A 26,189-nucleotide genomic window follows, 5' to 3' on the forward strand; every position below is an offset into this window, starting at 1 on the left:
CTTGTTGTAGTTGTAGTAACCCAAACACTGGGCAAAGTCCAGGTTGGAGGGGTCTCCGGGGAGCGCGCTGCCCGCCGCAGCCGGGTAAAATCTTACATCCATGCTGGAGATTTGGTCCACTTGGAGAGACCGCCGGGAGGTTTGTTTAATAGATCCACCTTCAAGTGCCTTCCCTGGGGTAGGGGCACGGGCGAACCGCCGAGGGAGCGGAGCTGCGGGGCGCCGAGCCTGCCCGAGAGCGGGGACCGGGGGGCGGCGGGGACAGCGGGGGAAGAGGCGGCGGAAAAGTGCAGGTAAACAAGGAGGAGAAGAGAGGAGGATGAGAGGAGAGGTGGGCAGCGGACCCCAGGTGGATGCCCGTCCACCTCGGCGGGAGGAGGGGAGGGGAGGGAAGGAGGGAGGGCAGGGGAGAGGGAAGGAGGGAGGGAGGGCTGTTGTTTTTTAAAAGCTCAGTGCCAAGCCACGGGCTTTGCCTCCGCATTCAGGAGCAGCTGCCGTACACAAAGGAGCCACGCGCCCGGCGCGGACGGACTGACGGACGGACCGGCCGCCCGACAAAGGCGGGGGGACCGTCACCGCCGGCGGAGCGGGGCACGGCGGGGCCGCGGCCGCCCCGCGCTGCCGGGGAGGGGGCGGCTACCCCGGGCTCGGTGCAACAGGGCTGCGCTGGGCGGGCGCGCTGCGGGGCCAAGTGCCGAGCGAGCGGCGCCGCGCTGGCAGCGCTCCCGGGCCCGCGCCCCTCCCCGCCCCGCCCGCCGCCGCTCCCCCCGCCCGGGCCGGAGCGGGGCCGGCAGCGGCCCTGCCCATGGCTGTCCTCGCTCCCGGAAGGTTCCAGGTGAGTAACTTTCACCGCTTCCACCAGTTTTCCGCCCTTTTTTTTTTTTTTTTTGGATAATGCACTTTATCGATTCACACCGCTGCCTTGCTGCGTCAGGTTGGTAGCAGAAGAAACGAGGTTTTTCTAACGTGCTGTCAGGAGCAAGACTTTAAACCACAGTAGCCTGCCTCGCTTACAGAATCCTCCTCACACTCTCAAAGTCTCCGGGTGATGAGTCAAAGCAACCCGCTAATAACCCAAATTTGTTTTGTCAGTCGTAGGCACAGCCCAGCCGTATCTGCTCCCTTGCACGGAGCTTTGCTGATCTGAAAATCTGTTCCACAACTTTTGGAGAAAACACTAAAGCAGACAGGGCCAGCTAACCTTACAACCTGAGCCCTGCAGACAAGGTGCAAGGAAGAGGAATGGAAACACGCCCTGGAGTCAAGGCTCCAGTGACAGGGAGAGGATTAGAGGATTGCCTTTTGGGTCCAGGGTGGATTCCTGGGCAGTTCTCATGCTGCTGAAAGTACGCCCCAGATGGAGATTCCTCCATTCAGCTGCAAAATAGCAATGCTAACATAAGTATACAAGGTTTAACTGTACAACAGCAGCAAGACCTTCTCTGAAGGACAGACATCCTCGGGCCCATGCTCAGTCCCACTTCTAATGCCTGCTTCAGGAGCTTAGTGCCCCATACTTCATCTCCAGCCATGATTCTTCACTGTCTAAAAACATTGGGAACAAACTGTAAAACAGCTACATCATGTAGAAAGGAACATCTTCCCAACTCCATTCCTAGAAATCTTATGTTCAATATTTGTGGTGGCACAAGTAGCTCCTGGTTGCATAGGACATGCCAGATCACCCTTATTCAGGATATTGGTTCTGAAGTATCACACTTTGAAGCAAACATCTCTAGCATGGTATTTTGTACTAAGAGCAGAATTAAACATAACACAGATACGTATTTGTATTTATATAGAGTATTCAGAATTTAACTTTCTAGAAAACTGTGTATGAATGACTGGGTAAATGCCTCGATAGCAAAGATAACAGGCATACACTGTCACATACCTAATCCAATTTCATATTCATTATGGCAACTGTTTTTAACCGAAGGCAAAAGACTGCAAAATGTACTCTGTTACCAGGAGAGGAATGGTTAAGGCACAGACAGCACAGAATATTCACACAGGCACACCCCATATCAGTGGCAAAAAATTACTTATGCTCCTGAGAGAAACAAATTGTTCAGAAAAAGGCAATGAAACTGTTTCAGACTGCAACATCACATCAGAGCATTCCTCCAACACAGTGATGGAAAAGTGGTAGTGTACAGGCACAGTAAACATCTTTCAATTGAGGCTGAAAGTAAAAGTAGAATTCTACCCAAGTGCACGTTACATTCAACAGATTCTTAGGTATAGGAACAAGTTCTGGACTGCTCTGCTATATGAACACTGCTATTTCCCACTGTCTAGCTCTGGCTCTCTGCACTTCTCATGAAATCTGAAAGCATATTTCCACTGAACTCGGAGGAAGATCACATGAGTGAGGAATGAACAGCAAGTGATTCCAAGGCTGGCTTTGGTCCTGCTGCTGCACTGCAAGGAGGCACTGCAGGGCTGCAGAGCTGTGATCCACGGCCCTGGGCACTGCCTGGCAGCACAGCCCCGCTCACCTGTGCTGTCCCCTGCTGGAGCAGCAGCCCCTGCTGCAGGCTGGCTGCAGGTGGGAGGCACTGCAGGTGCTCCAGCAGCTGCTGCCACTGGTTTGGAGACTTGGGGTCAGCACGTGAGCAAATAATGGTGATGTAAATAGCAATGATTTTAAGTATTCTGCTGTTTGCAACACAGTTCCTTCTGAAAGTAATACCCACAACAGTAATACCTCAAAATACTCTGTTTTGACATCACTGGCTCAGAAATTTAATGTAAATTGGAACAGACTCAGTCAGCATTAAAAAAAAAGTAATTTAAAAAAAGCCTTAAGCTAGGCAAAACACCCCCAAAGTATTATTTAGTGAAAAGTTTTGAAATACTCTCTGTTAATACTATCATGAAAATATAGCAGAACTTCAGTATTTTCAACAGTAAAGGACTTACCATTCCTGAGTACAAGCTACTTTTGTCACTTCTACCTAATGCCCAAAGTAAGTCTTTTGCAGTGAAATGAATTAGTGATCTAAAGAAAAGCAGAAGAGAAACTGGCATATATATGCTAATTTATTTTTCTTTTTAAATAAAATATTATGGTTTATGTGATACTATACCAGAGAGAATTGTACTAAAAAGAAACTAAAGAATTATGCAAGTGTGTGTTTTTCTTTCTCAACACCTCTTCAATGCAGTATATTAAATAAGTAAACTTGAGTAATCTCTGCTATACTTTTAATGCATATTCATGACGTCATTACATGGTTTTTATTACAATGCATTTAAATGCATTTATCTCAGGAGTACCTTAAAGATGAAAAGTGAGCCAAAGTATTTATAAACTTCTGTACATGATGCTTGAAAGGAGTCCAACAAATTCTTCTCTCAAGCCATTCTCTTAAAGGTCCTTTGGTAAAACTATGGCTTTGAAAGTCCACTTTTATCTTTTTTTTTTTCTTTCAGAGTAGATGGAGAATGAAGTATTTGCAATTTTAAGTAAGTATTCTTTTTTTCCCTGCTGGTTTAATAAAAGCAGGTATCTATCTACAGTAAGTGGAGTACTCCAGTAATTTCCCTGGTCCTGGGCAGCCTCAATTTCAAAGAAACTTTTCAAAAAGCCTTGTTTCATAAAGGTTTGAATGTATGCCTACTGATGCCAACAATTATGATTCAGGAACCAACACACAAATGGTGACTCTGTTCCATCTTCAGCTATACTTTCTTCTGACTCATCATCACAATTCAATTTTAAAAGCCATTAAGAACACTCAAACTGCTTTTCTAATGTAAGAACAGAAATTGTATTGAGTGAATCAGTCATATAGAGACTTGAAAGTGTGCCTGCACAAATTCTCACTGCTGCCCAGAAACCTTTCAACTTGCACAGGTAAATATGAATGTTCCAAGCCTGGCTGATTCCCACACAAGCCTTGCAACCCTTTTTTTTTTATTTTTTTTTTCCCATGCCAGGCCAAACTTTGCATCCTTAGAGCCTTTGCAAACCCTGTGTCAGTTCAGCAACATGGAAATATTATCTGAGGCTCAGTAGGAAAGGCACTGGAAGATTTACTCCAGCAAACCACAGGGTCAGGAAGGAGCCTCAGAGGTGAGAGTGAACAGAGCAGATCTCTCAACACCCAAATTCTCAGGCAGGCAGCCAGGTCCTCCCCAAGCACCACACCTCAGCAGCCCCCCTGTCTCTGATCACACAGCTCCCTCCTGCTGACAAAGCATGGGAGGGGCAGGAGAATGAAGGAGAAGGGATGGAAGGGCAGGAAAGAAGTGAGGGAGAAGGGATGGAAGGAGCCAAGGCTGGAGTGAAGCTCTCTGCTCTAGTTTTACAATGCAGAGCCAACATTACAAAGAGCTGACATTCACTTGCACCTCTGCCTTCTCCACAGACTTAGGGGAAAGTAGATGGATTTACCCAGGGCAGTGCATGGGAAAAACGCCCAAATTCTCAGGAGGTTCAATAACAGCTTTTACCCACAAACTTTAGAACTCTTAAGTAGAATAAATTTGAAATTTGGCAAATTTTAAAGCATCCAGATGAAGTAAGGCACTTTACAAACTTCTTTTAACTCTTCAAACTTTAACCTATCCAGACACAACAAGGTACTTACTGGAAATTTTTGGTTCAGCTTTAAGAAGAGGAAGGAAGAAGAAAGAAGGAGAAAGCTAAATATTCATCCTATGACCCACTATTCCTCCAGTCTCCTACACTGTCTTTTGGCTTCTGTAAGAACTGGGAGGAACAAGGGGAAAGGGAAGAACAGGACATCTCTGGTGTCGCCTGTTAAGACTGACTTAGCTCCTTCCCCCCAGAGCACATGTGGAGGATGGAAGGGCACAAAACAAAAAGGGTAGAATACAGAAGGAGAAAAGAAAGAGCACCAAGCAGGTCTGATTTAGAAAAGAGTCTAAAGCCTCCTGAAATCAATAGAAAGTCCCTTTAATTGACTGCAATGAGTTTTGAATGAGACCTATATTCTACTTATCAAGTAAAGCTGCTGAGAATCAATGATATTTTGATTAACCCTTCAAAGCAGCAACTACACTACTAACTTCTGGCTAAGAAAAAGTACAATTAATAGCATATTAATTCATTAGAATTTATCCCACTGAAGCCCCCTTCTCATCAGGTGGTAGAGTCAGATGGCATTTAGAAGCGATCACACATGCATGAATATCCTGTATAAGTGAGGCAATAAAGAAAATACTTTTGTTACTCACATTAACTCAGATCAAATATTCATTGATATCTACATCTCTTAGCAAGTATCTCAAGCAGAGATCAATAGACACTTATTAGTCACTGACTATGTTTCCTGCAGTAAAGGAGGGAATTTCAGCCAACAGATCAGAGAAGCCAAACAACTGAGGGAGCTGGAGTTTAGTGCTTGCCTGCCAGATGATCACTTACCTTCTCATTGTCCCAGTTGCCACATCTAGAGTACTGCAGATCCAAGGATTATTTTAAAACTACAGTTATTCCTTTAAAATACAAATCATTATTTCAAAATACAAGTATAGATTGTTGCAAGGAGGGAAAAAAAAATCACAACTGCAAGTTTTTGGGTTGTGAAAATTCTTTCAGGCCCAAATCAGGAAATACATTACTTTGTGAAACTGGGAATAAAATATTATTAAACTTTTCAAAGATTTACATGTGCCTCTTTGATGCTTCTGTGGGTTGCTGAGGTCTCTTACCTTACCTGAAGTATTTTACCACTTCAAATCACATACAATATTTCAATTCTACCAGAAAACCAGATATTTGAGTTGTTTAGAGAGCAGAGACAACCATCAATACTGTTGAACTATGTTACAGCAAAAAGGTTTCTGCTGCTTTAAAGAAAGTATTCCATAACCTTCCAAAATAACCTGTGTGTAATGGACAATATAGAATTACTTTTTGGCAGAGGGAATATCCTGTTGCTATTGACTGCAGTGTTACAGTATCCTCACATACTAGTACACAGTTATTGTGGGATAAAGACCATGTTGAAAAACAAACTGATTGCAGCACTGAAAACAGTAAAGGAACTGTCCAGTAATATGAAAATTCACTTCTTTAGGAGAACAATGACTGGAACACTGTCACTTCTAGATTGGCATTAAAAACTAAAAGTTTTAACTGAAACTAAGAAATTAATGCAGTGTATTCCTTTCTTCCAGGGATGTTATTTTAAAGCAAGACAGGAAAACTGGGTTAGAGATGGTGCTGTGTATGGTTATATATACATATATACACACACATAGATATATATAATTACATGTACATATATATAATTTGTATCATCTGTTGATATAAAGCTGTGTGGTATGTTTCTGGTTTTCTCCTCCAGCTCTCTCCACATTCATACATTTGTTGAATTTAAACTGCTGTTGAATTTAAACTGCTGGAACTATTATGAGGGGGAAAAAAAGCCACTGGCATCTACATTTTACAGGGAATTTACAAGGACCATGTCTACAGAAAGAAAAATATGCTCATCATAAACAATCCAAATTCTTCTCTAAGTTTCTCTGTGAGTCTAGAGGAATGTGATAGGCAGAAACTTTCATTTTACAGTAGAACCAAATCTAATTACTGAAAGAAATATTTTAATAAAAAGTCTTAGTGAGATATACTGAAGAATTTTTCCAGGTGAGAAAGGTTACATTTAATCCTTGTATCTGCAACAAATTCACTCATGCATCTTTCTCAGTTTTCATTTCATCCAATGTTCTTTTAGGCAATGGTTTGAAATATCCACATACGACCTCTGATATATTTCAGGTGCACACATTGCAATATACAGCACCCAGAGAACCATGTGGGGATGTTTCTGGAGTGATCAATGTCTTTCTGACATTCTGTGAGTTTAATTCAGCAATGCCCATCTCAAGGGCATACTCACCCTGGAGAGCTGCCTGGGGCAAGGTGAGCAGCAGTGGCTCCCCAGGGCTGGGCAGGTGGCTCTGTCCATCCCCAGTGACCACAATGCACATCCTTTGTTGGTGGCCGTGGAAGGGATGGGCTCTTGGTCATCTCCTGGAAGCCAATGAAGGACTTGATGAGACACAGCCAAGGTACAAGGTAAAAGCAGTGTGTAGTTTGACAGTCATGCCTTAAAAACAAAATGAATCATTTAAAAATGCTGCTGTCATCGTGTCCCTTTCAAATGTTACAGTGACTTACCATGGTATTAATGTCAAACTATCTACCAGCACAGGTTAGAGGATTAAATAATTAGTGACCAGTGCTAGGGAATGTGAAGATATTAAAAAAAAAATTAATAATGCTCTGCACATACTGCTTTATTTGGATAGATCAGATCCATACAATAACTGGGAGTAGTCTTCCAAAGGACCCATTAGTTATCCTTTAGGTCTTCTAATTAATGATGTAGTCTTCTGAGAGCATATTAATAACTCTGATATTAATAGCAGCATAATTCTAGCTGAGGATTAAAAAAATGAAGCACTATTTTATAAGCACTTGTACAAAAGAGTTTGGGACTTAGTAATAGACACATGACACATACATAAATTCATCAGACTGGAAATTAAGAAACAGATTTCTGAAGGTGTGATTAGGGACTGCAATAACATCTCTAAATGAACTGCTATACTTTCATTCAGGACTTATGTCCACTTACAGAGTTGAGGGTTTTTTTTGGTTTTTGTTTTGTTTGGTTTTTGGGGGGGCTTTGGTGGTGGTGCTGGTGGCTTGTTTTGGTTTTTTGTATGCCTCAGTGGGCCAGGTTTTCAGTGTTGAAAGGACAGATTCCAGTTCTCAAGACTATTTCCTGAAGCTCATAAATAGTATGTGCCAAGCTGGTCTTAAAGAATCTGTCCACATTTTCATGAATGGCTAATATTTAATAAAACATCTGATCACAAAACCAAATCTAAAAAAAAACCAAAACCAGTAGTAAAATAACACTCTGACTTGCTACTAAATGCAATGTTCTTTGATATAAGTCTATTTCAACTTCATTTATTCCAGGGTTCTACAGCAGTCAAAATAATCAATGCAGAATTTTCCATGTGATTTACACATTGCTTTTTAAAATGAATTGTCTGAAACAAAAAATGCTTTTTCTGCTGCCTGGCTTGTTTTCTAAAACATATTCTCTTTCTTTTAAAGTGAGAGAACGACCTCTGCTTCAGGAACAATTTTCTGAGACAGTGTGTTTATCAAATGGCTTCTCTGCTTTCATGAAAACAATTTATTTTCACTGAACTCCTCAAGATAAGCATTGAAGTCAGGAAGAATGTACAATGACATTTATAATTACATTCAAGAAACAAATATTTTGCTAAAGAAAGGATTTGGATTTTTATCGATTTTAGAGATAAAAAAATATTTTCTTTCTTCCAACATACCATTTAATGATATTGTCTCCCTGAAATTGCAAATTATGTTTTTATATGCATGGAAAGAAAAGCCCAGGACAGCAATCTTCTCATAGAAAGGCTACAGAATGCATCTTAAACAATGAAAGCTGTAGCATAGTCCTTACAACCAAATTGCCTTCCCTGCCCCACTATTTGGAAATACTGTGCAGAAAAGGACAATTTAAGCCAGAGGATACATGTCCCTTGCAGAGCCTCCTCCAAACAGCCCCTCCATGCCCTATCTTGGAAAAGAGACAAAGCAGTTGTCTCTTGGGATGCACATCCTTCTCTCCAGCCTTCCTCCCACGCTCTCCCCCTGCTCAGAGATTTCTGAAGCTCCAAAGCTCAGAGCAGAGCCTGTGGACACGGCCATGGTGCCTCCCATCCTCTGGGGAACTGGGAAACCGTGCTGAGAAATCTCTCTCTGTTTCCCTTTATGGATTCAGCCCTGGACTTGTTCTCAACCACCAACAACAGAAGCTCAGTCATGCCAGACAATCACTGCTTCCTGCTATATTCTCAAATACCCCTAAAATCAAGGTAGTCCACAGTGTGTCTCATCTTTCAGGACAAAGCAGCCGCAGATTTAGCCCTACAGTGCCAGTATTTTGAAATGCAAATTCAATAACTACCTATGCAAAAGCTGCCCATGAATATATTTAGGAGTTCCATTTGGGCTGCCTGGAAACGTGGGGTTTACAGGATTAAAAAGACATACTGCTATCACTCCAATGAATGCCCTTTAATTTGTGGGAATTCATTTTAGTATAAAAATTTAAGATCTGGTTTATTCCTTGTCAGTCAAACATCCTAGCTTTTCATTATCCCATTTTTTTCAGTGCATGTAGGTAGTTCTCATCATAAAGATCCACTGATAAAGTTCTCCTCCAGAGACATACTCTTTTTGTAGGCTCAGCTAGTGAAGAAATATCATTCATTTGTAATACTCAAAGAGAAGTTGAAAAAAAAAATCAAAAGCAGCTGAAAAGAGATTGTATTTCACTAATATACACCAAGGCTTTATTTAAAATATACAGTGTTAAATTTGATCAAATATCAACCCACCATTCAGAGTGAAATAATCTCTTTTAATTTGCATGTATCTGTGTGTGCCAAAGAGAAGTGTGTTTGCTTTCAAGCAGGTGCACATCCTGCTATGACTAAATCTCTAACTCATCAAATTGCTTTACCAGTGTGGGACATGCCCTTTTTCTGGAACTGCTTCAAGTATTTTCCCCAGCATTTCAGCCACCTGTTTACCGAGTTCATACTCCAAAGGAGATGCATGCAATTAGAAACAAGGAAATGAAAATAAATGACCTTGTTTGTTATAAATAACAAAGAGACTCAGCAAAATTAATGCAGTGAAGCCTGACCTCCTGACCTGAAAGAAAGAATCACCTCATTCCTTTGTAGCAGGCTCACAATGCTCCAGCACCAGGCATTGTTGTGCAGCTTTGCCTCTTTTGATGGATCTTAAAGGAGTATATTCTAAATATTAAATGTTTTACAAGTTAGATTAGGAAATTTGCATTAAAAAGAATGTTGAAACAAAGTCAAGAGAGCAATGATAAAGATTATCACTGCTTTATTTAGAGAATCCAGGTAAGCTCTGTGTATGGCAGTTCACTGTAATACAGTTTTTCAATTGAAAAATAAATATGGCATTCCAGGTGCTAAAAAGCCACAAAATGTCTCCTTCCCTGTTCAGTGAATTGATGAGGGAGAAAGTTTTTAATTAGCCAACTCCAGGGAAAGGAAACATTTTTCTTTTGTTAATATTTTGTTCTATGATGGTCTGACTTTTGAAAAAAAAAGCAAAGTAACTCCACAACTACTGCCAAAAATATATACTTTTTTCTCATCCCTTAATTAGGCAAGTAGAAATGCTTTCTTTTGTATGAAGCTTGGTGAATAATGTTTCTATGGGTTACATTATTACTTTTAATTGATTCATGTCAGTCTGGAACTGTGTCCAGCTGCAACGGAGGGCAAGGTGTTAGAAATTTGTTTCCCTGCTTGTCTTTGGAGAAAATGAGAACACAGCATTGTTTTCATGGCAGTCCTCACAAAAAGAGCAGTGTGTAATTACAGTGCTGGTTCCCATCTTGTCAGTCTCCCAAACAAGTCTGTTATTAATGAAGCAGCTCAGAACCGTTGCAGAAATGAGAGGAAAATGGGTTTGCATCTCACTGAAAGCAGTTCCCACAACAGGTATTGTTTGATAAAGATTTTTCCAAAACTTGTTTTGTGGGTTTTCCTCCCCTTCTGTCACTTTCAATGGCATCCATCCAGCTGCTGAGGTGCAGCAACACCCTTCCCAGCAATCACAGCCTCAACTCTGCAAGTTCCTCTTTTGCCCAGAGGGCATTGATGGGATGGGGCAGCTGTCCCTGCAGTGCCCAGGGTGATGGGCACAGCCCAGGGACACAGACACAGCCCAGGGACACAGCCCAGGGACACAGACACAGCCCAGGGACACACCCAGCCACCTGTGCAGGGCCACAGGAGGCATGACAGTCACCGAGAGGTGCTGGGAAATCACTCTCACACACAGGAGAGCAGCAGCAGGAGCAGCAGAAGTCACCTCATGCAGGACCAGGAGCATGAGGGGGCAGTGGCCCTTCTCTTCCCCACCCTCTCACCCTTCTTCCATCATTCTGCATCAGATGGAGCCACTCCAGCCCCTTAAGCTCTTGGCATGATTCACTCCTGCTCCCAAACTTTTACAGTAAAAGTGTGGCCTGAATGAATCATTTCCAGCAGAAAAAGAGCTGATCAACACAGCCTCTCCTGCTCATGTAGTCTCATGAGTAGCTTGTGCTTTTGTCCAAATGTGTGTATCATTAAATCTAAATACTCCACCTGGCTGAAGATAGGGATGTGTTGAAGAGTTTGGTTGAATCAGGTACCTTTGGGGTACCATCTTCTTAGTGAATCTGTATTTGTCTGCACAGATTGAAACCAGAGCACTCACTTGTGTAAACACTGAGCTGTGAGGCCCTGTATAATAAGCCCCATCTGAGCAAACCTGCATGACAAACAGGTTCTGAGAGCTGAGCCCAACCAGAAGAAATTCTGCATTTGTGGAGCATGAAGTCACAATCCCTGTCCTGCTCTGGGGCTCCACAAGTGGCCCAACAAATGCCCAGGCTGGAGAGGGGCTGTGGATCTGTGCTGATCCTCCACTGTATGGTGTGCAAGGGAGGAAAAGGGAGAGCAGAGCTGGGGATCCATTAACAGGGCTCATGCTTAGAGCATGACTTACACACAGACTAACAGTGCCTTCTTCAGCTGATCACCTTTATTTTAGAGCAATGACTTCTACCCTACAGTTCCAGCCAAGTTTACTGCAAATTGTGCAAGCACCAAAACCATGCTAATGTGCAGTTTTAACATGCAGGCTGGTTGTGCAAGCACAACCATTTGCTCTGCACCACATCCTTGAATGTCCTTCAATACCTGGTGAGACAGACCTCACTGCTGGGAGGAGTGATCTTTTCTGTAATGACAACCTAAACCAAATACTAAGAAAGACAAAGAACACAGCAGTGTGACATCCAAAAATCAGTGCTAGAGATATGCAAATAAAAACAGCACTTCAAAAGGCTTGAAATGAGTAGCACCCAAAATGAGTGATATTATAAATTGGGTTTCAAAAGCAGCAATTTTCAGGAGCATTAGTTTACATGAAGCACATGTGTAACTGCCTTTGAAATTCAGCTGAAGTCAAGCCTCCCTGGAAAGCAAATGGTGTAGTTTTGCTCCTTGGCTGTTTCACCAGTTCAGGAAGGGTAGCTACCCACACTGGAGCAGGAGACTGTATATTTTTTTCCCAAGAATACAGGAGGCACATGCTGACCAAGAAAATAGTTGTGAAGAGCAGAGTTCCTACACAAAAACCAGGGCTCACCAAACTGCAGCTCTTGCAATGCACAATTAAAGGCACCACATGGCCAAAGTTATTGTCATTGGCACTGGGGAAAACCTCAGAATTAAAAAAAGTTTCCTTCTTTCTTCCTCTGGTAGCCATCCAAGGAGAGAGCAAGCAACACCACAGACAGCTCGAGGGGACAAAGAGAGTGTCAGGGCCAGTGTCCCTGTCTCAGCACGACAGCCCTTACTGGCCATGGCTCTGTGAGCTACTGCTGAGCACATAATGATTTTGCACTGAAAGGCTAAACCAGCCATTGCTCTGGACTGAACAACCACAACTCTAACTCATTCCTTCATTAAATGCTTTGCCATTCCTTGAGAATGAGAGGATCTATAGAAAAATCACATTGTCCTGTATTCTACTGGCAAACAATATCTTATATATATTAAACTGTTCTGTAGTAGTCATCTGTTCTTTCCAAGCTGTGACAGGACTTTGAATTATTTGCTCTATCAGCAAGTGCTGCAGTAAATTCCCAGTTATGCCGTGCATGGCAGGCTCACGGAAACACCCGTGACAATGGAGCGGGCAGAGAACTCATACATGACAGAATCCACTCAGCAGACTGGGTTTTGGGGACAGTTGGGCCTCAACAAACAATCCTTTCTTCTCAGTCTATAGAGGAGCTGCACTGGGGCCTACTTTGGCCATTAGTCTAAGGAAAGCCTTTGTTGAACATATAGCTGCTTCTCACATTGAAAGAATAAATCACATTCTTATTCTGGCTATGTCTCCACTGCATTCACTGATGTGAATGTTGTTCCATGGCTGAAAAACTGGGTAAACAGCGTGCCCTGTGCAGCTCTGAGCTGCTGTGGCTACATTACTGCCTGAACAACCTCATTTACAGCCAGCCTGGATGTGCCTGTAAGAGCAGCAGCCCTGGCAGAGATCTGTTCTTCAGACAGCATAGCCCCTCTTTTCAGGAATATTTCATTCTTCAGGCTGGATTACCAGGATTTGAACCACTTTGGAACCCACTTTGCCTGAGAAGGAGAAGGGAAAATCCTTTTTCTATGTGCCTAGCAAAGCAAAACACAAACTAGGAAAATTCCAGGAATGGTTCTGAATCTATAGGGGTTTTTTAGGGTTATGCAGATATATGTTAATTTCTCAGGCACTCATCCTAGAAGTACATATATAGTGCATGTTCCCCTTCTAATACTTAAAATCCAGAGTAATTAATGTTCCTAACTGCTTCAACATACAGCAATTCAATATTCACAAGCATGCACCACTCTCCACCCTTCAATGTGCTTCATCTTTTACTCTTCACTTACATTTGTCCATCCTCACATCCTGGGAAGAAAAGGGAAGCTCCAGGTTTCTGCAGACCATAGGGACCTCTGCTGACAGCTTCTGTAGAGGCGGTCACTGCTGGTGAGTAGAAGTGGTCTGGCCTCATACCTGAGCCTCATTTAGTGCAGATTAATTTTTCTCTTTGATAGAGTGAGTCTGATGATCCATCAGCACCCTGGTGGAAAGGCTCCCGTTTCCAGACAGAATGTAACAGCTTCATCTCAGCCTTTGATGGACTCCTAATATAACAAAATATAGCACCTGTTAGTCCATGTACAGACAGAATTCTGCATTTTTACATTTGAACAGAAGTTCATTTGTCTCTGGCAAAAGAAAATCCTGTGTCCCTTCTACCCCCCATTTCAGTTAGCACTTTTCCATGAAGTATGCTACAGAAGAGGGGAGCTCCTTGTTAAACAGGGAGGGTCTTGGGAAGCACCAGTCCCTGAAGGGCTCTCAGAAGTTTACTTCAGAACTACAGCATGAAAATTTCTGGGTTTTGATACTATATATACAAATATATAAATATATATACAAAAAAATATATGTGTGTGTGGTCTGTGCATTTGTGTACTCTTCTGCAGAGATGTAAATTTAAATTAATGTAAAAAAAACAAAAAACAAACACAAATAGAAAAACCCAGCCAAACCCAAAAATCAAGTCACTCCTCTGATGACACAATCCCTTCTGTTGTACTTGTTTTCAAACAAGATAAATGGTAGACATGGTAGAAGTATATATAGTAAAGTAGTGTTTACTCCCTCTTTCAACACACAATTTACTTGTGCTGTTGGGGAATCACTGTAGGAAAAATTCCAATAACCAGAGTTAGATCCACCTCTAAATTAAAATTTCTATTTTGAAGGGTTTTGGCCTTGTGTTATTATTTACTGCAATAGAGCTGCCTTGCAAAAAGATTATATATAATTATTTGCAAAGAAAATAGCTCATTGTAAATGCTAACATTAAATGTCTATGTTTTTAAAACCTTAGAATACACTAGCCCTTTAAATTATTGCTTCAGTTGTTTCTTTCTCTTGCTGCCATTAGTGAAATATTTTATACATGCAATTGCTCCCAGTTTGGCTAAGGAATTCCCAATAAATACAGTGGCCATTGATTTCTCTTAGTTCATCTCCTTTGTTCTTGCATCTCAAAAGAGTTCAACTAACCTGGTAGCATTTATCCTGCCTATTCCCCTCTGAATTATCTCTGACTCAATGAGATGACCTCCTAATTTCCTCTGCTCTATGGACCTGCTTTCTCTAACTTAAACAAATAACTAAGGTCTCTCTGCCCTTGTACCATACTAGCAGTGGTTTTGAACCTTTTTTGATCATACAATAACTTTTTAAAAAGATAATTAAAACCAGTCTTTTGAGCATTACGATGTTACTGTCATGCCTCATCAGTATCAGGCTGCATGAAACCTCTGTATTTGCATTTCACACCTTGATGAACTGATTCTTTTTGCTGTTCTTTTTTTTTTCTTTACTTTTTGTTTTGTTTTGCCACTGAGAACTGTTCACTCTTCCTGCTCTCCATTGGTCTGGGCTCTCTCTGAAAGCATCTTATACATTCTTTACCTGATTACAAGCTCATGGTCTTTCCTATCCTCCTAAGTTCATTGTGTTTAAATACCCTCACTCAAAAGGAGTGAGAATATGGCTCCTCCACATCAACCTCACCTTGGTCTCATTTGGGTGCCCTTCTCTCTGTTGTAAACTTGAAAAAAGCCCATAGTACACAAGGGTAGTGGAAACTGCTTTGTACAGAACTATTCTCTTGTATCCACAGACTATCCAAACTGCATGTCATAACTTGAAGTCTGCCAAGAAATCACCATCCAGGACTGTACTTCAAGCCTTCAGGCATTTCCAGCCAGGCACTATTTCCAATACCATGGTCAGCATGTTCATGTCTCCTCTTGAGCGTTTCAGTTTCTCCCAGAATTCTAGGTTGATTTTTAAAGTGCTAATTTTTGTCAGTACTCAGAGTCTACATTCATTCCTTTTTCTGTTTCAGTGTCTCTTCTTGGTATTATCCTTATCTTCATTGAGAAAACTGACTCAAAGAATTTAACATCTGAAAAATATATTTCTTTCAACCAAAGGTAGGCTACCTTTGCAATGTCTCAAACTCAACTGCATTCTCCAGTGACCTCATTTCTTGTGTATTCAGAAAATCTCTTATTTATCTTAGCCTTCACACAGACTTCTTTTATTTTCTTCCTTTTACTTACACTTTCCCCTTTGTTCTGTAATCTTTCAATCTTCCCCACCTGCTTTATCTTACAGATGATTGATATATGCATTTCAAGTCTCAACTGCTATTTTATTTATCCCAAATAAATATCCACACTGGATGGCAGGTAGAATTCTCTAGCTACTAAACTTCAGCTTTGAAAATCTCCTATTTTATTTTCCATCCATACCCTTCCATGATCCCCTCATGCTTTTCAGAGCTTTTCTTTCTTCTTGCACTTTTCAATTTCACTATAAACCTAGCTCAGTTAAAACACCTCATATCAAAATATTCTCCTGTTCTTACATCTCTAGTCATGCTATATTTATTATGCACACCTATGAAAAGGGTTGTTCCCTTTTTAGTCCAAGCTTTTAAATTGTGCAAAGAAGCAATATTATAGCATTCAATGTGTGATTTGAGTTACACACCCAGACTGATTGAAAGCTAGATAGAGGGGCAACTCAGGCATGTTGTGTGTTTAAAGGTCTCTGTGTGAAATAAAAAGAAATCTATAATGTTACCCTCAGGATTTCAGGCAATGATATCCCAAGTCTGAAAGAGAGGGAATAAAGAAACTGAAAAAGGATACACACCACTGACCAATCAATTGAAAAGTACAGTAAATGGAAAACAGAAGCCTCCCTGGATTTGCCTTATGGGCTGACAGCAGTGGCTTTGTTAAAAAGACAGAGCACTTATGATCCACTTTCTACTTGAGACATTATAAATTAGTTTTTCTGAAGGCATAATCCACCGTAACAGATTCTAAGGTGGTGTGGAAAAATCCCACCAATCCTTGATATGAACACTAAATGATGCCCTGTCTGTCATGGACCCCGTGTCTCTTTGCTCAGGCAAAGCCTATTTCTGGAAAACTCAAAAGTTATTGAAATGCACCAACCTTTATTGCAAAACTGAACACACTGAGGATGACTGCAACCTTTATTAAGACTCAGGGGACTTTGGTTAGGCCTCATGGTAGACAAGTTACAAAAGGCTTCTGTCTCTGTGCTATGAAGTGCAGGAGAGAAGCCCTGAAGAGGCTGAGAGGAGCTCCCTCCACGCTGATTTCCAGCAGGGATCCTGCAGTCCCAGTCCTTCCCAACACACCGTGGTGCCTCACCATGGGCAGCAGCTCCATCTCCTTTCATGCACACAAATCCACCTCATTACTGCTGGACCCCAAACACATCTTGGGGACCTATTTGGTGAAAACTCATATGTAAGAGAGGAATTCTGAGGCTGGGTTCCTCAAGGTCCTGTAACATGGCTGGAAAAGCACAGAAATCCCAAAACAATAAAAGTGGAAGCACGTAGGGTCACACCATAGTGACAGACAGAGAGAACCTCTCAGAGGATCAGTGGTTTTAGAGCTGGGTGGTGATGCAAGGAGCACTCTCTGACACCTTTTTGAATATCTGTAACACCATTCATTTTTCCTGTAGTTCTAATTTTCTCTCAGTTCCAGGAGTATTATAGTGGCCTCTCTCCTAATATATTAGGCTTTATAATGATGTTAAAGAATTGTCAGCAGAAGGAAATGGATTTATACACTAGAAGAGAAAAAAAGGGAAGTCAAGCCTGTCAGTCAGGCTTCCTACCTCCTTCAAAAACTTCCTTTGGAAACATGGTGGAGAACAAAAGTCTGTGCAGACAACCTGTGCCTCTCCACACTCATTAGCACTGCTCTCCAGTGAGCAGCACAGTTAAGCTCATCATGACTTCTCTAAAATACTAATCATGATTATTTTCAGTAGGATTCCTTGCATAAGGAACACCATAGGAGACTTTGCAAGCTCAGTTCTAAAAGACAGTAAGTGAAATACTCTCCTCTACAACACTTTTCTCAAACAAGTTGAACTTATTTTACAACCCCACAACTCACCTTTCTAGTACAGGGACACTTCAGGTAAATATTAAGGGAGGTGACTCAAATATTTACGCAAGCAAAACCACTCTTATTTTGTCAGAAAACAAATAAAGTTAAAGTTGGCAGAGTTTTATAAGCCAGCACACTTCACTACGCTTTCCTACTTCTTTTTCATGGCCCAACCTTGAAAGGCAAGGTACCCTTGGTGACTGCTGAGATGGCACACAAGGGCTCAGGACTGTCCCACCACCCTCAGGACTTCATCAGGCCAGGAGATGCAGACACCAGCTCCTCTGCAGGGACTGTGGGCAGCAGGAAGGAATGCATTAAAACTGCATGGTGGGCATGTGATTGGGATAAGGAAAGATCAAACAGAACCTCAGTCTTTTCTCTCATTCTTGCAGAACGTGAAAAAAAAAAAAAAAGCTTTGTTTCCTAAGTTCAATATATATAAAAATATAATGAGGTAGCTTTTGTTTATATTACAGGCATTGAAAAGTCCTACCTCAGCTTCTCAGTCACATCATTGTTTTGCTAGTGGGGTTCTCAGAAGGTGGAAAGAGACAATGGAAAGATAAAATCTAATGGACAGGATAAACACCTTCCTTGGAAATAATGCAAAAATTATACAGGGACTATAAAAAACCTACTTAGTTTTAATGAAAGATTTATTTCAGAACAAATCAGCCTTCATTGAAATGCTTAGCTTAGCTGTTTTAGCTCTTTTTGTGTACAACTTCAGTGATATAACTTGATAGAGAAGACATTGACTGGAGACTAGAAGGAGATAGCTCTGTTCCAAAATGAGGCGTGTAAAGGTTGAATGCATGTTTGGTGGATAGTGCCCTAATTCATTACAGAATGGGATTCATATACTTACACAGTGAAAAGCTTGGATTAGGCACACAACATAATTTCCATTATGTTAATGTTGCTTTAAAATATATTGCACAGAGTGCTGCAACAATCAAATTATCAATTATAATGTCTACTCAGAGTAGAAAAGTGTTGCAAACAGAGGGCTGATTACTGCTTCAGTACTTCCAATCTGCATACTCATTGTTTAGTACAGGGAAAACAAATTATCTTGTGTTGGCCCTAGTTCAAATTTAATTAAATGAGTGCAAAGCAATTATAATAAAGTACAATAGTATAGTAATGAAAGGAAAATAACTCATTAACCTATTAATCTTTATTTATGTTCCTCTCAAATAAGTATGTAATTTCTTTATCACTGCATCCCATAAGAAATAGCAGCTCTCACTGCTCATGGCCTGCTTTAGTGGGGCTTATTTTGCTAAAGATCATTGTATGACTTCACTGTTACTATTTATATAGACTTTATTTAATGTGTCTGATTTTTCTCCTCTTCCTTACACAGTGTATTTTAAAACCCTTTCCCACATATCTGTGATGTAGATTATAAACCTGTTCGCACCCCCCATTTTCTTTTAACACTTGTCAGCTCTGAAAGGTAAACCTCTCTAGGAGCATTGCTGTGCTTCTGTCATTGCAGAAGGGAGGGAGCACTCCCAGAACATCTGCTCCAAAAGAAGCTCTTACATTAAGACATAAGATGAAAGTGTATTATTTTTAAGAGGGCCTGACACAGCTATTGCTTTACAATCTTTATGGGCATAACAACACACCCCATATTTTCAAATGTGGTTTTTTGATTCTTCATTCTGACTTTTATCTAGGCTGCTGGGTTGTTTTGTGATTCTGGCAAATCTCAAGTTTAAGGAGAACCAATATTTTTAGATGATTAGTCAAATATTACACTGTGGTGTACTTTAATTGTGCTTGCTGTATGCTAGCACTCATTACCTTATCTCTCCAGAACTGGTTTTGTTTCCAATGACATCTTACATTCTAGTGTGTACATTTAATGTCACACACCAGTGCTTAGCTTATTGCAGCCAGTCAGGGCTGACTCTGTCCTATCACTAAGCTGTGCCACTAACAAAAAAAAAGAGAAAAAAAAAGACAAAGCACAAAAACTGCACCAAACTATCACTAAAACTATGCAATAGAGAAGATTATGTGCAAAAATTCATTCCAAAATTTTTTACTAAATAGCAGTTTGGCTGGTTTTAGACTGAGGAAACTAATAACATTGATTTTTGTTTTTCTACTAAATGAAGTGAAGTAGAGATGACACTGTACTATAAGCAGTGAGTGAGTACTATCCTGGAGAGTGGAACAATTGGTAACTGCTATATAAACTATAAGAAAAATCAGATTAGAAGGACCACAGATTTAAAATACAGTTTTCACTTCTGCATAGACCGGTTTAATCACTGGCACTTGCTGAAGAACAGAGGTACCTGTGGGAAATATTTATTCAGCAGAAATACAATTCTGAATATGCATAAAGAATGAATGAAGGCTGCTTTTGAAAACTGGGAAACAAAACTTTCACAACAGAGTTTACAGTGTCAGATGTCCTGAGGCTTCTTCCTTTCCATGCATGGACCCTGTGCAGGCAGGATCCAATCTTACTGCCTTATAGGATTCAAGCAGAATAGCTTCCAAAAAGTTATTAACAGATTCTCTGAGAGGATTGTAGAGGTGCAAATTTACAGCTCAGATGGCTGAGAAACATACAAGTTCACCATATCTTTCCTCTTCACACATAGCAAAAAACTTCTGCCTTGCAGAGTGTATTTCTGGTTTCACAATCTGCTGCTGAGAACTCTGTTAGCAAGAAATGGAACTCTTTAATCATAATGACACTTAATGAGTCACTCTATTCTTTGCACATTTTTAACACTCAGTTCTTTATTTCACACTTACTGCTCAATTCTTGCTTTTATATTATTGCAGCACTAGTCCTGCATTAATACAAGCAGGCAGAGAGCTGTGTGCAGCCCCGTTGTGTGGTTTGGGACAACTGGCATTGTTCGTGGTGACCTTGCCACCGACCTGCTGGAGAGCAATCAGGAAGTGCAGAGGCATCACCAATAGGTGGCACATTCGCATTTTGCAGAGCATAATGCCATCATTCTTTTTGTTTGTTTGTGTTTGTTTGTTTGCTTTGACAATGAATCATGTTTTAATTACAGTATTTCAACATGTGAAGTAACTAAATCATTAAAGGAGGAAGAAAGACAAATAAATAAATTTCACTATGTACAACCATCAGAATCTCATATGAATTGTCATCTTTTTCTGTCCAAAGTTAAATACTTGTCATCAAGCTAAATCAATGTTTATTCTCTGTGTAGCAACCACTAGAGGGGAGTTTGACACTCACATTGCAAGTTCACAACAATATGCTAAACTGCAGGGAAATGTAGATCAGAAATCTGCAGTAATTAAAAAGGACCATCCTGCCAAACTCACGACTTCTCACCATCTTTCCAGATTACTGAGTGAGATGATTTCTATCTGACTTAATAAAAGTCTAAATCCTGCTGCCAGTTGAGCTTTGTCCGGCTTCCTGATACATGAAATGAAGCAATGAAGCTGCAGTGAGCCGAGGAAGAGAATATGAAGCGTGCTCAATAATGAAGACAAATATAAAATAGAATTGCCTGAGATCAGACTAGACTTCACAGTCACTGGACTTTCTGAGCCCTAGGACAGTTACACAAGGAAAGACTCATCCTGTCTTACTCCTGTCTGCAGATCACCGGCTCAATGGGATATTTGGTGAAAATATACAACTTGAAAATATACAATGATGTCTTCTGTGTGCACCTAGACTGTATGGCTAACTGCCCTTGATGTTTCCTTATGTTTCTTGATTTTATTTAAGTGAACTGTACTATACTCCATCAGTCTCCCTTTGCTGTGGGTGCAGTGCACACCACCCATTAAATTTTCCCTTAATGCAAACACACAGTTTCACTCAAGTTAACTTACACCTGTAAGAGGTTTGGCCATACCCATATAACCATAAAGATACCTGCCAGGACATCAGACATGTTTCAGAATGCTTGGGAATAAGGACACAGCTCCTCGAGTGCCAGGCACAGGGAGCTACAGCTGATGCATGATGACCTCCTCAGTCTGATCCTTTGTACACCCACCTCTTTAGCCAGAGGGAATACTTTAAACCTAATTGATTTAACCTATGAATCATACACAATCCCATTATAGCACAAGCTCTTGTACTACAGCATCTTACACAGCTCCTGTAGTAAATAAAACCACAGTCATGGATTCTGCAACTTCTTAAAATTGTACTTTGTATGAGTGTGGATATTTTCAGGTGCAAGCACACATCTGTCACAAGCAGAAAAAAAAATATATATAACATCATTTTTCCATAACTGAGTTTAAATGTACTTCTACTGATCTTCAGAATACTGGAAGAGTGCAGTTTCAAAATAATGAAAAAGATAATCTATCTTCTAGAAGAAAGAAGTGAATGCACTGCACATTGCTTGTCACAAAGGATGTATTTAATCCATGCTCTTATTTATAGCATCGAAATGTTTTTGACATAGCAAGGAGACTAAAAAGTCAACAAACATGAGACAAAGACTAAACAAAACTGCACTCAAATTAACTCAAACAGTATTAAAGGGACATCAATCGTGTAAGAATATATAAAGCATACATTTAAAAGTTAAAGATGTTATTTATTACAATGACACTCCTCTTGTGCACCATAACATCTCATTCACCTGATTTACTCTAACACCTACCAGTGTAAATCAGTGGGGTTTTCCATTGACAAAAATGACATTTCTGTGGCATGCAACTGATGCAAGTGGAGAATTTGACCCTATATCTGAAAACCTTCCATTAAATAAGTAATTAGTGTACACAGGTGTTGTTTTTCCCTAGTAATTGATGTGCAAGTCTAACCATTTCTAAAGCCTAGCAGTTTGCTTGACAGACAAGAATTTATTTTCCTCAGTAATGAGCACAATTTCATATGGATGGGCTTTTTTTCCTCCCCAAAGTAGAAAGGCCAATCTAGACTTCAGCATTTAATCTTCCTTATGACAAAATCTCAAATGGCCCTTAAAGATTTTCTGCAGCTCCAGTGGGTTTATGCAGGATGCTGTAACTAGTCCAACTGGAAGGCATCACCTTGGGCACTGGAATACACACATGCCTGAAGATCTGGAACTGTACTGAGAATAACTGGAGACTGCTGCCCTCACCATTCACACTGGAAAGCTTCCAGGAACCCATAGGTAGTTCAAGGCAAAATGACCAAAACATATTTCTTCGTGTTTACAACCTTAATGACAATATTTTGTACAACAGCTCTCCCTCCATGGGGAATGGGACCAACTTTTTAGAAGAGATCACACTCTGGCCACAGCTGTGGCAGCAGAGAATCAGTAATCATATGTCCATCATAAGAATCATTCTTTGTAGATTAATTCCCAGCATGAAAATTGGTCATGTCTAATTTAAAATAAGATTTCAAGATCAGTGAAAGGATCATGAAAGGACTGCAAGTCTCCATTGTAACACTTTAAATGATCCCAAAGACTTAAAATGATCCTAAAATACTTCATGAAAATAGAGCACCATGTCAATGCTTTCATAAATATACAGCAAACCCTGCATCTGGAATAGTCCATAGGCTTTATTCTGTTCAATATTCTACATATCAAAGATCATACACGTGACAATAGGATGAACATGGACATCAAGACCTAAACTTAGAAGAACTGATTAGAATTTGCCAGCCTCACCAAATAAGTAGCTCTGGAAAAAAATCCCTAAAGTCACTATTTACAAAGTGTGATTCCTCTGTTTGATGGTGACAGAGAATTCAGTATGTAGTCCAGATGGTTGGCCACAGAGATAACAAATCCAGCATGGCTTTTTGGTGCTATGGGCAGGCTGTCTGACTGGCTCACACTGTGACAAACAGAATGATTGATAGACAGAAAAACAATGACATTCTCTTTTTCAGAGTGTTTTGTTGACAATACACATGATTAAAAAAAAAAAACAGCTATCCATAGACCTCACTCAGTTACAGAGCTACGACAGAAGAGGTGGGAAAACATCAGCAGAGTTTCATTTTACGTTTACAAGTTCAGATGTTTCTGTTGTCCCCTTAGGAAAGAAAAGGGCAAGGACTGAGTTTGAAAATCTATTCAATAATAGATCTTAAGCTCTTAGCTAGAGCAGGACAATTCTGGGCCAGCACAGTGATTCCCCAACAGCTGGTATACACACTTTGTAGTACTACAAGCTTTTGGCAGAGAAACTCAACTAACACTGGATTCTATTCCCAGTGCTGTCTTTCTCCAACTTTTAACCCAGGGCAATTTAGCTAACTTCTGTCTGTTCCTGGTTAGCCATCTGGTAAATAGATAATATAATTGCATCCTTTATAGGCTTATTGTGGGGCTTAATTATTGAAAGTCTTTAAGATAAGTCAAAGTTCTTGGTGAAGAGTTGTGCAAAGCATTAATAAATAATAATGGGGGCAGCACAAAGAGGAGGGGAAGCTTAAAGCTGAATTGTTGCATAAGAGAAATGTGCCCAGCTGAGGCAAGAGAAATATAGACAAGTGATTAGTTGACATGATGTGAAAGGGAAGGCAGCAAAGTCAGTGAACTAATTGCACTAGAAAATGTAGAGAAGGAAAATGGGCTAAGTTGAAATGACAAAAAAAAGTCAAAAACACTTGGATAAATGGGAAAGGACAGACTGGCAAAACAGAGTAAGTGTCGTGTCACTGGAGAGGTGTCAAGATTGGACTGAGCCAGGAAGCTTAAACTGAGTGGAAGGGGAGCTTCTCTGTGCTTTACAATTCATGTTTCATTTCTCTCATTTCTTTAGAGTGTGGCTTACCCAGACTGTCCTACTGGATGGCACTGCCAGGGGGCATTCACCCTGCTCTGCCTCAGCTGAGGTGGGTGGCTCCTCAGGGAGCTGACAGCTTCTCCTGCACGTGTGGCATTTCCAGGACAGACATCTGCACAGGCATCTCCAGAACCACCTAAGGGGAGCAGAGTTGACTCCCTTCACCAGCCTGGTCATGTGCAAATTGCATCATCTGCACTACCTTAATTTCCTAAGCATAATTGCCATAAGTGATCCATTGATTGCTATCTGACACTCAGCTTTTCTGCTCTCATTTCCCAGATGTTCCTGCTTTTGTCATGACTCTCAACTCCATTTTATCAGAGATGTGACAGCTCATATTGGAAGGACATGGTTGTATGCAAAGAAAGAATTACATCAGATAAGTACAGTAGAGAACCACAATGTTTAAATAGCATTATCACAAATTTAATAGTTTGCAAATTAAACACAATACTGTTTATTCAGCTTTCATTTGAAAAGTTGTTTTATATACTGGATTTCTTTATTGCAAAGGCCATGCACTTTAGATAGCATGGCAGCAGAACAAAACCTTGTCCTTTCTTTTTCTGAAGCACCCTAATTTTTGGGGGGGGGAGAATAATAGATATTGACTTAAATAGTGGGGTTTTTCTGCAAGTCCTCTGAACTGGGAATTTTTGGATAAAATTATATTTATAAAACCACTAGCTATATCTTCTGCTTGTTTCACATAGTTTTAAGGGACAGTACAATGGGGGTGGGGAGGGAGGCATGTCTACCAATGATCTTGTCTACCTATGTCAATGTGGTCATCTACCCTAAGGGTACAAAGATAACCTTTGGCTTTCCAGAATATTTTAACCATATTGACAAGCACCCCTCAAAAAACCAAAAGGAATCATTAGGTACATCATAAAGGAAAATACCAACCAGCAAGAAGGAGAAAAGATGGTAGAAGGAGGACTTTCTGGTTATTTTCCATATTGCTGAGTCCATAGTGCACACTCTGAGGTATTCTGAGCAGTGAAGTGGCTTTGTTGCACACAATAAGTTTTGAAAAACCATTTGGCCTCCTCACTTGTTGCTAAACACAGGGTCCTGCTCAATCTTGCTCTTAGAATTATAAATTACTCAGAAAAAAATCCATGCCTTTTAGCAATAAAATATTAAATATGAACATTGAGCTTACCTTCTGTCTCTCCAGCACTCACTTGCCTTTTGCTGACAATGAAAATGCATCACTTCCAATAAAACTTCATTCCAGCTTTCATGTTTTTCTCTTAAAAGAAAGCAGGTGAATCCTTGATCTGTCAAAGACAAATGTTATTTTGTTTTCATCTATCTGACCAGTGCATCAATTACAGTCATTCATCTGCTGTGGAAAAGTGAAGAGAGCACCATGAATTTGCTAACATTGCATCTGCCATTACATTTTTCTTTGATAGTAAGTGAAGCATAATAAACCTTGATCTTTTCCTGTATGCTGCTTTTTGTTTGAAAAGTATGATTCACTGGGTAATACTTGCTGTTCCTCTCCAGAACCACATTCTACAGTCAAAACAAAATTCTTCTTTAGATTCAACAAAAAACATTATTTGTTGTTCTTAAAAAATAGTAATATAATGGAGAAAACTCCATGTGAAAGTTTTAGGCCCACGTTTTCAGTGCTGACAGCTGCTGAGTGATGCAGAGAGAAAGAGGGC

General features: G+C 40.5%; 2 protein-coding genes across 3 annotated transcripts in view; one reads left to right on the top strand and one right to left on the bottom strand.

The window, feature by feature from the left end:
• Positions 1 to 664, bottom strand: part of TOX3 (TOX high mobility group box family member 3) — a 74,834-nt gene extending 74,170 nt beyond the window's left edge. Inside the window, exon 1 of one of the 2 annotated variants that reach the window (XM_077184949.1) lies at positions 1 to 664. In XM_077184949.1, the coding sequence (XP_077041064.1) occupies positions 1 to 102 (102 nt within the window). In that variant the 5' untranslated portion in view covers positions 103 to 664. The other variant, XM_054640880.2, reaches the window with a different exon arrangement.
• On the top strand, positions 540 to 25,967 carry LOC143695081 (uncharacterized). The gene is made up of 4 exons (XM_077184950.1): positions 540 to 835; positions 3,444 to 3,471; positions 15,624 to 15,711; positions 20,542 to 25,967. Exons 1-4 carry the CDS (start codon positions 806 to 808, stop codon positions 20,798 to 20,800), a joined length of 405 nt encoding a protein of 134 aa, XP_077041065.1. The 5' UTR covers positions 540 to 805; the 3' UTR covers positions 20,801 to 25,967.
• Positions 25,968 to 26,189: the final 222 nt, after the last annotated feature.

The sequence above is a fragment of the Agelaius phoeniceus genome, chromosome 12 (assembly GCF_051311805.1).
Source record: "Agelaius phoeniceus isolate bAgePho1 chromosome 12, bAgePho1.hap1, whole genome shotgun sequence".
Classification (NCBI taxonomy): domain Eukaryota; kingdom Metazoa; phylum Chordata; class Aves; order Passeriformes; family Icteridae; genus Agelaius; species Agelaius phoeniceus.

Bases quoted from the DNA above. Each gene is read 5' to 3' on its own strand.
- LOC143695081 (XM_077184950.1), top strand. From the start codon at position 806: ATGGCTGTCCTCGCTCCCGGAAGGTTCCAG. The intron at 836-3,443 runs GTGAGTAACTTT...CTTTCAGAGTAG, and splicing joins TCGCTCCCGGAAGGTTCCAG to ATGGAGAATGAAGTATTTGC. The intron at 3,472-15,623 runs GTAAGTATTCTT...TTTCTGTTTCAG, and splicing joins TGAAGTATTTGCAATTTTAA to TGTCTCTTCTTGGTATTATC.